Consider the following 11,781-nt stretch of genomic DNA (forward strand, 5'->3'; position numbering starts at 1 on the left):
TCTCTGCATGTTAGCTGTAACTGGAGACAGCACTTTAACATAAATAAAATTCAGCAATGACTGAATGTTGCAGTGTTGTATGCTGTAAATCTGCCTGTATTTGTGCTCCACATCTACACTGCAGCTCCTTTTGTATATAGCATGTTCACCTTCACTGTTTTAGCACCAAGCAAAATAACCTCCCCTCGTGTCCAGCAGAGTGTTATATTAATGCCAGGGAAAACTGTCGAGGTAAATCATTATATTGTTGAAAGGACGTTAGGTGCTAGCGGGGGTGAAATAGGGTAACCGGGAGCGAGACGGGCAGCCATAACCTCACAGATACCATATCACAGCTCTGTGTAATGTTTGTCCATGTACTGTGGCATTGAGATGTTTTATCAGTGCTTCTCAACTCAGTGTCTTGTCTAGAAACAGGAACAACCCATAAACACTCACTTGCATTTGATGTCCCACTCTGCATGAATAATGTTAGCTTACTCTTAAGCTGGAAGATGAAAATTTGATTTGCTTAATTTTGGGTGACAAGAAGTCCCACAAAATACAGAGGCATATATTAATGTAATGGTGTTAATATAGTCATTAATTTATATTATTATATTATTAATTACAGTATTATTGGCTACAGAATTTAGTTTTATTATTATCGTTGTTGTTGTTATACCTGTTAAATCACTGTTTTTGCAAATGCATAGTATTAATGACACTTTTTAAAATTCTTATTTGATTCATGTGTTATGTTCTTTAAAATGGCTTACCATGTAAAATTCCACTATAGATGAATAGGCTTATCATTTGTTTGCTATGTTGTATGCATAAATGGAGCTTGAGTCCCTCTACTACATCGTGGGGGGTTATTGTTGTTGTTTTAAGTTATATTGAAGCTCTGTACAATATGAGTTCTTGATAGAAGAACTCTGACCTCTCATATTTCTCTTTTCAGGTGCCAGTGGTCCAGAATGCCCCGTCATCAGTGCAGCCGTCACCCATGCACAGTTCACAGGGGCTCGGGAAACTACCCGTGCGGCCTGGCATGCACTCATCTGAGCCTCAGAGCCTGCGCACTGCACAGGTACATGGGGTTTTATGCCTTTCTAAATATGGGCAGAGAACAGATCATTGTTTTTTTCTAAATGCATTATTGAGGATTTTATGAACAAGCATAATGCACATGGATTCTCCTTATTATGCTGTACATATTAGACTGAACATGTTAGAGCCTGCTGTTGGTTGCCATGGGAGCAGCACCTTAAGATCAGCATAGATTGGTACCAGTTACCATTTTTATTTACGGTCCATCTGTTGAGTGCACACAAAGCATTTGATGTCCACAGTGTGCAATCTGATATACAGTTTCTGCTGGCATCTAGTGGTCATACAGTGCATTGCAGTGTTATTAATAACTGTATGTGTTTTTCTTTCTCCACCTCAGGGCCACACAGTAATCAGGTCTGCTGCCAATGCTTCTTTGCCCCCAATGATGATGTCACAGCGGGTTATTGCACCCAATCCTGCCCAGCTTCAGGGTCAGAGAATGCCCTCCAAGCCTGGCATGGGCCGCTCCTCCACAGGTGGTTTGGGGAACACAGTCAGCTATCAGCAGGTACCGTCAAGTTCAAACTCATCCGTCCTAAATTGTTTTGTGGGTTTTCTCGCTGCAATTTATTTATTTATTTTCTAAAGTTCACGTGACACATTTATACTTTGTTTAATACATTTATTACTGGCTTATTTCAAACGACTGAATTCATGAACTAGTGCTAGGCTAGATAGCAAAATATGTTTTCAATCTTTTGATAAAATGTTTGTTTAATGGTAAAAAAAAAGAGAAAGATATTCTACTGAAGAATTAAGTGATGGATAGCTTGCCATCACTGGAATAAATCATATATAAAAAATATATTACAATTTTAAAACTGTACATATTTTACAATTTTATATATATATATATATATATATATATAAAATATTATTATATATATATTTTTTTTATAAAATGTATAATCTTTACTGTAACATTTTGAAGTGTTTGACAAGCAATGCACATACATCTGAGTAATTTGTAACTTTTTAGTATTTTTTTTTTTTTTTTTTTCAAATTCAAAGTTTGAAAAAGTTGATCCTTTTTTTTTTTCTTTATGAGGTTTAAATTGTTAAAATATAATTTAAATCATTTTAAATACCCCTTCTTTAGGATGGTGCATAAAACATGCCAACTGGAACAGGCCTTAAAGGAACACTCCACTTTTTTTGCAAATAGGCTAATTTTCCAACTCCCCTAGAGTTCCTAGCCATATTGTTCTTAGTACATGATGTAACTATACAAAAGAGTCAAGTTTTATATAGGAAAAATATAGAAACACTTTGGTAATTTTCGAGCGAGATGCTAACGGTCTAATCCGATTCAATGATCTATGCTAAGCTAAGCTAAAAGTGCTTCCGCCAGACCCGGAGATCGGCTGAATGTATTCAAAATGGGAAAAGTGTTTAACTCTAGGGGAGTTGGAAAATGAGCCTGAAAAAAAAAGGAGTGTTCCTTTGACTTACTAGCCAAATAAAAATTGTGCATTAAATCACAGCAAAATTCACTGTGATGTTTAGTTTTATATCTCCAACAAAATCATATTGAATATGTGGTGTATTCAATATATCACCCAGCCGCTACATGAATCATTCCTAAAAATGGATTATGTCTGTCGCTGATGATTTGCCTTTTTGCTTTGTGTAATGCAGGCTGCCAGCCAGCAGGTGGGGGTCTCGCAGCGTTCAGGCTCGTCCTCGGCTATCTACATGAACCTGGCACACATGCAGGCAGCGGGAGCAGCTGGTGTCGGGGTGGGAGTGAGTGGGGTTGGTGCTGTCAGCCCCTCTACCCTTTCCTCCAGCGTCGCTTCTCTGAACGACCAGGCCAGCAGCCAAGCAGCCGCTAAACTGGCCCTCCGCAAGCAGCTGGAGAAGACCCTGCTGGAGATACCTCCACCTAAACCTCCAGCGCCCCTGCTGCACTTCCTGCCCTCTGCTGCCAACTCTGAGTTCATCTACATGGTGGGGCTGGAGGAGGTCGTGCAGAGCGTCATTGATAGTCAGGGTAGGAGCAAGAGGAACAAACCACACCACAAAACAACTTGGACAGTATGGCCAAAAAAACATATAGCAATTTGCATTAAAGATGTTTATGTCTGCTGTTCTAAAATCAGCTGAGATCAATACAAAAATATCAAAAAGGCAAAACACACAAGTGGAAACCATTCAAACTTGACCTTAAAATGAATGTAGTTTAATAATCACTTAAGTCCATATTGGAGTTTCAATTGATATATTGTAGACCTAATTCACATATAATTCTACTCAATCATTAAACTCCTGTTTTCTGCTTTTACTGTTGCTCAGGTAAAATGCGGGGGTCACTGCAACACATGGAGCCGTTCTTCTGTGCCCAGTGCAGGACTGACTTCACCCCTCACTGGAAGCAGGAGAAAAGTGGTCGCATCCTCTGTGAGCAGTGCATGACGTCCAATCAGAAGAAGGCTTTGAAGGCTGAGCACACCAATAGGCTCAAGAACGCTTTCGTTAAGGCTCTGCAGCAAGAACAGGTCAGTCAGTTCTCATTTTACTGCTGATAGTTGTCAGGATAGCAAAATTTGAGTGATGAAATTAAGCTTGATGATTCTCTGTATACTAGGGCTTGCATAGACTAGTTGAGTGATCGACTACTTCAACCACTAGGCGGCGCTGTTGGAAACAATCGACTAGTCGAGCATGCATCAACCATAATGCGTACAAGGAGTTTGCAAGTACGACGTTAATTTTAGGATTACAAAATTGCGTGTAGCTGTTATTTTCTATGACCTTATCTATGTTGCATGTAAAATTAAAATATGTAATGTAATAATTAGGGGTGTGCCTGAAGCCGAATTCCTTATTCGGAATGGCACGGATAATGGCTTCAAAAATGAATAACAGACAAATAAATTCAGAGTAATTCTGCCTGAATACTCGACTGAAGCTGGCACAGTCCGGAGTTTGCTAGATAACAGGTGAGCCAGGGGATCAGCGCAATATTATACAGAGACCTCTAAAGTCACAGGTGTGAAGTGAATGAATGTAAACTTGGAGTGAAAAGAGCGCAAATCAAACACCGCATTGCTGTGGTCTCTCCGTGCATCTCTCAGAAATCGGAGCTTTGCAACAGTAATATCACCTATAATAATACATCATACACGTTCTATTTGTATATGTTTAAAAGGCAATGCATTAAACCTTTGGCTACGATATGATACAAATGAATGGATTAAGCACAGCCGCGTCAGTCTCTCAAAAACCAAACCAGTTCTAGCAGGCTAATAATCAGCTTCGATACGGAGACTATCGATACGGCTATTATTAGTAGTAGATGTGGTAGTAGTAGTAGTACTGACTTGGTACTGATATTGCTAGCTTGTAGTTTCTGTAATTGCTATAATGTTGACTTTATTTTTCTGTCTCTGTCTCTGTCCATTCAGGAAATAGAGCAGAGGTTGCAGCAGCAGGCCGCTCTGTCCCCCAGCTCCGCCCAGACTGTCCCCAGCGTGAGCAAAGCGGAGACCTTGATCCGACACCATGCCCTCCGACAGGTGCACACTCTCATTGTGTACAAATAATGGGATCTCTTGAGACCATTTTTATGGATTTTGAAATGGCTGTTTTATTCTGGCCCTTCAGCTAATCACAGATTTTAATGAGTTTAATGGCACAAAGAGGTGCCATGAAATTTAACGCTGATTTTCTTTCTTCTCGTTTTCTCTTTTAGACTCCCCAGCCACAGGCCGCTCTACAGCGGGGTTTGTCCAGCTCAGCACGAGGTGTCCTCTCTAACTTCGCCCAGGCCTCCCAGCTCTCAGTGGCCAGTGGGCTGCTGGATATGACAAGCAAGCGCTGTGGCAGCAGCAGCAGTTCCAGCAGCAGCAGTCGGGCTCAGCATGACAGCCGCAGGCAGATCTACAACATCCCTGGTAAGATGATGCAGTTTGATTAGGAGCGCACAGCATACCTTAACTACATGGTTTTAAAGCAGCCCGGTGAAGAAAATCACATTTTGTTAAACTGACATTCATCCACACCTGAAATCCAGACTCAACTCATTAATTATGCAGTTCTTAACATACTATTGGACCCCAAGTAGACTGATTAGAATAAAATTACCAGAGAAGTAATATACAAAAATTTTTTTATGATAAATTGGGTCAACACTAGGCAGATTTCAGGATGTTGAATTATTATAGAGCAGTGAAATTCAACACTCTCTTCATTTGAACGATGGCTGGAGATTAATAGAGTTTTATTATCATGAAAAAAGGATTAATAAAGTTAATAAAGTTAATTTAATAAAAGTTAGTGAATGTCTAACATCCTTTCTTTGAAGATTCCCCTTGTTTTACAATGTACTTAACGGTTATTTATTTAAATTTATTTCAATTTAGTTAATTAGTTATGGAAAACATGTTAAAATTATTAACACACCCGTCCCACCCCTTTTAAATAATAAAAGGCATAGTTCACCCCAAAAAATAAAAAATACAATTTCTTTCTAAAGCAACTTTTTTTTTTTTTTATCTATTTGAACCTTTTCTCATTTAACACAATAATGACTTTACATTTTCTTTTGGGAGTGATTTCTGAGCCAAATGTGATGTGCAATTATGTGCAAATATGCCACATTGTGTAACTAATTAGGTTCGAAATGATAATTGCCTGAGAACCCGAATTTTAATATTGATTTATTTTTCTACTTGTACGATTATTAAAATTTTGACTTTAGCATCCAAAAGTGTCAAAGTGTTTGGGAGCCATTGACTATACAAATTATATAAAAAATATATATATATATATTTATTTTTTATTCAATTTAATGTAATTTTCTTCTTATTTTAATTGTATTTATCAATACATTTTTATATAATTTTATTTGTATTCATTTTCCTTCCTTATTTTGTTGTATTTTATTTTTATGTTCTGGCTTGATTGTTGGAGTTTGAAAAAGAAGTTAGAATATGTTTTTGATGTTCTTGAAGTTTATTTTGTTGAACACCATCTTTCAACTTTTTGTCTTTCTTTTCTTATTTCCTTGAACCCCCCCTCTATTTTTGTCCTCCATCGCAGGTCTGAATATTGCTTATCTAAATCCGGGAGCCATTGGGGGCCACAAGGCCTCCAGCCTAGCGGACCGTCAGCGGGAGTATCTGCTCGACATGATTCCCCCACGCTCCATATCCCAGTCCATCACCGGGCAGAAATGAGCCCTGACGGGACTGCAAATCCCCCTTTCGGACGCCCCACCACCCCTCTGTTCTACATCAGAACACCCCCCCCCCCCCTTTAACACATACACACATGCACACCATCACCCCATCGCATGCAGTGCCTGTCCGTGTGCCTACCCAACTAACCCATAAGAACAGCTCAATCAGTCAGACTGTAAACACCAGACTGTCCGTGCATCTCAAACTTCGGTTTCCTACTATAGCAAAGCTCTTTATTGTTATCTCGACTTATTATTGCTGTTGTTATTGCTACTTCTATTATTATCACAGTTATTATTATTAGTATTATTGTTGCTTCTGTTACAGTTACTCTTATTACACTTATTAGTAGGTTTAGTGTTTTTTTGCATCTTTTTATGTTCTTACCCATATGTTTTCCTTTACAGAGGGAGGATGCCAGATTGCAGGGTCACTTAAAAATCTAAAAGCTTTTTTTTTTTTTTTTTTGGTTCATTTGAAAGCTTCCTCCCTCAGTCAACCCTGTAAAATTAGACTCATTCTCTCTCATGTCATACATGTTCAGTTTCGGAGTTGGAATGGTTAAAGCGTTCTTACCTGAGATAGAGAGCGAGCAGAATCTTTGTAGCGTTACAACATTCGGAAACTACAAAGTCCTCCAAGAACCGTCTGGTTCAGAAAGAGCGAGACAGACTCATGTACATTGATCAGATTGATCCTTATGCAGAGCGCTGCTCATCTAGTCATCGTTGCTTCTGCCTTGAGAAGGCCACACAGATTCGTTAACAGCTGAAAATGGGACCTGCACTAGCACGGATGAGTCTCCTGCTGTCGAATGTACAGAGAGAGACTTTGGAGGCTCGTTACTTGTGCATATGCGCCCATGAACAGGATCTCTCCCGTGTCTCTCAATGCCTTCACAATCGCAGGATGCAGTGATGTCATACAGCTTCTTTTGTGGTGACGGTGCGTTTCACTGCACTGCAAAGAAGGACCCCAGAGAGTTCCATCGTCATGAACTTTGTCTCCTCCTAAGCTATTTTTGTTTCTGCTTGGGTGTTTTGTGATCATTTCTTTAACCCCCCACCCCTTCCCTGTCTTTACGGTTTTGTTCTTTTTATTCTAATCGAGCGGCGTCTCCGTCTGAAATGGCCACGTATCTTAAAGGTACCTGCCAAGGGAGACGATAATCATTGAAATGGCAAATAGGTGGAATTGTTGGAAAAGCGGTTTATGCGTAGATTGTTAACGTGAGTTTTAACAGAAGGCATTGACAAGGATCAATCATCGTGTTAAAGCAATGCACATGAGATGCCTCATTATGGAGGAGCACTTTTCTTCTTAATAATTGAAAAACAGAATGGTTAAACGAAAGAGGACGAGAATGTTTCAGCGCACAGGATCTTAAGGTATGGATGCCATCGGATGTCTCAGAGAGAGTCGGGAGAAGGACTGCGTTTCATCTTTTAGAAAGCATCCGGCCTTTTCAAACCCACGGTGAATTAATGATTTTTATGTTATTGGTGCATGCGTTTATGTTTCAGTAGACATAACCTGGAGGCATTTGAATGATGGTAACAATATAAGCAGTGTTTGGTCAATATGCAGTATTAGGGATTTTGTGCAGGATGAATTTTTGCATTCTGGTTGGACACACGATAAACTTATGGTCAGATTTAGTTCTGTTTTTGAGGTAGTGCTCCATGTTTCAGTTACGTGGATCACAAATGGCTTTCAAAGGGTTTAACATCTGTTTGTTGAAGAAGTTGAGCACTTAACATTTTTCCCTCCGGGCTAAGCATTTCCTGTGACGCGTATGGTTCTTCTGGAAATCAGACTTTGAGGTCTGTCATGCAGGTCATGTTTAATAGCTGAGAAAACTCAAAGCTATTATGTGTTTGATGATGAATTAATGGAAATAAATCCATACACATGCATTTCTCTGTCATGTGTGTAGTCCAAATCCTTGCAGTTTGAATTTTTCTTTTTTTCTTTCACTGTCCTGTATAATGCCACTGATTTGTGGTGGAACGATGCAACTTTGGAACAAAATGTTTTGAAGATACCTTGGATTAAATTTTCAGGTGCAATATTAGATAATAGGATGTTTACACCTTTTTTTTTCTCTTTCTGGTAATGATGATAAATCAGTCCCTTTTAGTCATCCTGTTCAGTCTTTGATATTAAGGGGATGATTTGATCTTTGCTCCAATTTCATGATCTGTAATGTTTTTGTTGTTCTTTTGAAATGAACGTAGGGTGTTATAGTAACTCATTTCTCTCTCCTGCTCTCTCTTGTAGACTATATTAGATGCATCCATATACCTGTGTTCATATATTTACAAGAAAGTTGGATTTTGAAGTTTAACTTCCTTTTGACTCCTCAATTAAGTTCCATTTTTGTTTGGTTGTTTAATTTCAGCCGTTTCTTAAAAAAAAAAAAGAAAAGGAGAAAAAAATCAAATTTAATCAAAAAAACAAAAAAGTATGAACAGATGATGACACGATATTTGCTAGGTCAGAAGTAATAATGACTTATTGTACATAAGCTTTTTTTCTCTCCCTTGAATTAAAAATAATGAAATGAAATTAAAATGGTTGTATATTGTGTAGAAAAGCAAACAAAAAGCCATGAATATTGTGAAGCTTGTTATTTCGTTTTGTGATCACTGTGTATTATTGTGTAACAAATGTGCAAAATGTATGGGATTATACTTCTCTTGTTTTTGAATGAGCTCTTTAAATGCATTTTCTCCCCGGCTGTACGTTTTTTGTAGTATGTAGTATTTGCAGAAGAAAAAAACAGTTCATTGCTCTGGTGGAGCGTTTGATCCATTCTGTAGCCTTTGGACTGAGACATGATGGGACAGTCTCGTATGTTACTTTTTTTTTGTTACCTTTCTTTTATTAGTTTTTTCCACTGTTGATTTCAAAAGTTAAGGTAGATGTTCAGTGAATAAGTTTCTTTCTCTAATGTCCCACACAAAGTGTTGGTCTTACAGAACATGGACTGAATGAAACATTTGACAGTATTACCCCCTCACTCGACCAAATCCAAAGCGATCATCATAAATATAAAATCAAAGCACGCCATTACTTTTAGATAAATTACTGGGTGCAGAAAACCCTACAGGGGAGATTGTGTACATTTATTTTCTCTCTGTTGCTTAAAGGACAGACTTTCCTCAGTATACCCCTTTTTTTTTTCTATCTCTTGGGAAAAAAAAATCCCAATGCTTTTTTTTTTCGTTCATGAAGATTGTATACATTGTATACGATGAAGATGTTTGTTTTTGACTGTTCCAATGATTATTGCCTTCAGCCTGTAAATCATGACAAAAAAAAAAAAAACACAATTTGCAAAGTTTTGATTCTAAGGTTTGTGACATTATTAGATATGCTTTTTCAAGTTACATGTCATGGTATCACTGTCCATAATTCTCTGACTGGACAATCAGCTTTCCTGGAGTTCTAGCACTGGGGTTTACTTCTCTCTTAAATTTTTTATTTTCCTTTTATTTCTCTGCCATTTTTTTTTAATTCCTCTCCCTGATTTTAATTTGTTGCAAGTACAAGTCTTGTTGTTGTTTTTTGAAGAGGGAGAGAGGGTTTTGGGTCGTCATTTCTTTTTGATTTTTCAAAATTTCATCTGAACTTAAATATTTTTAAAAAAAGACTTGGCTGAGATTTACCCAGTTTGAATTTTAAAGCAAATGGCAATATGTTGAAATCCGTTTATAAAAGAAGACTATGAATAATTCAAATGTGTACAGTAAAAAAGTATTAGAGATTGGCTTAGACAATTATTGATTTTAGTCAAGGAACAGAAGTGCTTTTTGTCACGTTTTTATTTTCATTTAGAACATTAATCCAGACCTTTTGCACATCCTTGATATTTAACTGTCTAAAATGGAGATGGAAAAAAAATGCTGTTTGATTACTGCCGGTTGATTAACAACAATTATGCATTGACTGAAAAAAAAATAAGCTAATTTTGGAGGAAATAACTTTGTAATATTTATCACTTGCAAGCTATGTTTAATAAAGGATGGAACAGTTTATCTCGGAGTGTGTTAACATTTGTTTAGAACTCATTTCAAACGTTCTTTGTTCGTTTCTTTTGTCATTTAAAATGTCCTTTAGTATTTCTGTCCTTTTAAATCTCTTATTTTTATATATTATTTACACTTAGATTTTTCATTTAGATTTTCAAACCTATATCATTGTCTTTCTTTCTTTAGCAATACTAAAGGTATTTTTCTTTTTCCGTGGCTGATTAACAATGTTTCCAGTTCTCACACTTCAGCCAGCACTCATATGGTCTCTTGAGCTCTTGTCCATCATTTACAGACTAATTGACTAGGCTTTGAATTTATCCGGTCACAACAATTCTAGCTATTTTCCACAGCATCACTGTTCCTCTGTATCCTGCCAGCTGATTCAAGGCTGTACTCTCTTAAGGGCTGATGTCTGTTATTCTGTTCCAACTAAACCAGTGTTAGTTGACTCAGGTGCATGGTGGGATCATCTGAAATAAGACAATTAGACAAGAATTTCATTTTTATTTTTGTCACACATTACAGCGATTGGCAGGTGCCTTAAATTGAATATGCCCGACCGATTAACAAAAGAGTATCAAAATATAGCCACACATTTTTATCAGAAGACATGTGCCCCAGTACTCTGATATTCTGCATGAATTTGTATTGACCGAATCACATTTTTTCAATCCTTAATGCTCCATTTTACGAATTAATAGGTGAATTAATATCTAATACCATTGCTGACACGGATCATACAGTTTATTATCGCTTGCTTTGTGTTCAGACATGACTTGCTTGTATTAAGCAATATCCACATTTAAAGTTTTGCACAGTCCAAATGGGTTTTTTTTCCTGGGAATCAACCCACAAACATGTTTCCTGTGTTACACTGTGCTTTTTTTTTCTCTGGGATGCGTTTTAATGCTCATATATGGCACATATATGTGATATGTTAATATGTTGGACTGTAGGTCAAAGGTCAGGTAAGAGCTCGCGTTGAAAAGATTTAAAATCCTCCTAGCATAAAATGTGCCAGAAAAGCGTCCCACTGGAATACTGAGCAGTTAATTCCAAGTCTTTCCAAGAATGTAGCCCTCGGGCCACTACATAAACATTCAGTGACTGCAAACTGAAAACGATTAGTCATTAATATTAGTGTAATTTCCATGTCATTTCCACCTGCCCACACATTGTTTAGAGACAGCTTGTCCCGATTACATCTCCTTAGTCATCAGGAAGGCTGTCTGGAGAGGCTGCAGGTTAGTGGATGTCACTGCTTTGGAATGAGGTTCAGATCCCTGTCATCAGACCAGCTGCAGGGCTCCGACAAGGTTAAACCTGTTCCTCTCGAAGGCAGTCTGCTCACCCAATCCTAATCCACACTTTTGGTTTTATTTGATAGTTATAGATTACTGGTGATTTTTTGGCATCTACTGTAATTGAATCATGTTGTCTGATTCTTAATATTTTTCAGTCTCCCT

General features: G+C 37.7%; 1 protein-coding gene across 1 annotated transcript in view; it reads left to right on the forward strand.

Annotated features, from left to right (window-relative positions):
- The window catches only part of LOC113062070 (transcriptional repressor p66-beta-like), a 39,210-nt gene extending 28,894 nt beyond the window's left edge, over positions 1-10,316 (forward strand). Inside the window, exons 5-11 of the mRNA XM_026231605.1 lie at positions 944-1,072; positions 1,433-1,603; positions 2,734-3,088; positions 3,391-3,593; positions 4,503-4,613; positions 4,790-4,991; positions 6,139-10,316. Of these exons, the coding sequence (XP_026087390.1) occupies positions 944-1,072; positions 1,433-1,603; positions 2,734-3,088; positions 3,391-3,593; positions 4,503-4,613; positions 4,790-4,991; positions 6,139-6,275 (1,308 nt within the window). The 3' untranslated portion in view covers positions 6,276-10,316. The remainder of the gene's footprint in view (positions 1-943; positions 1,073-1,432; positions 1,604-2,733; positions 3,089-3,390; positions 3,594-4,502; positions 4,614-4,789; positions 4,992-6,138) is intronic.
- The last annotated feature ends 1,465 nt before the right edge of the window (positions 10,317-11,781 follow it).

The sequence above is a fragment of the Carassius auratus genome, chromosome 44 (assembly GCF_003368295.1).
Source record: "Carassius auratus strain Wakin chromosome 44, ASM336829v1, whole genome shotgun sequence".
NCBI classification, from domain to species: Eukaryota; Metazoa; Chordata; class Actinopteri; order Cypriniformes; family Cyprinidae; genus Carassius; species Carassius auratus.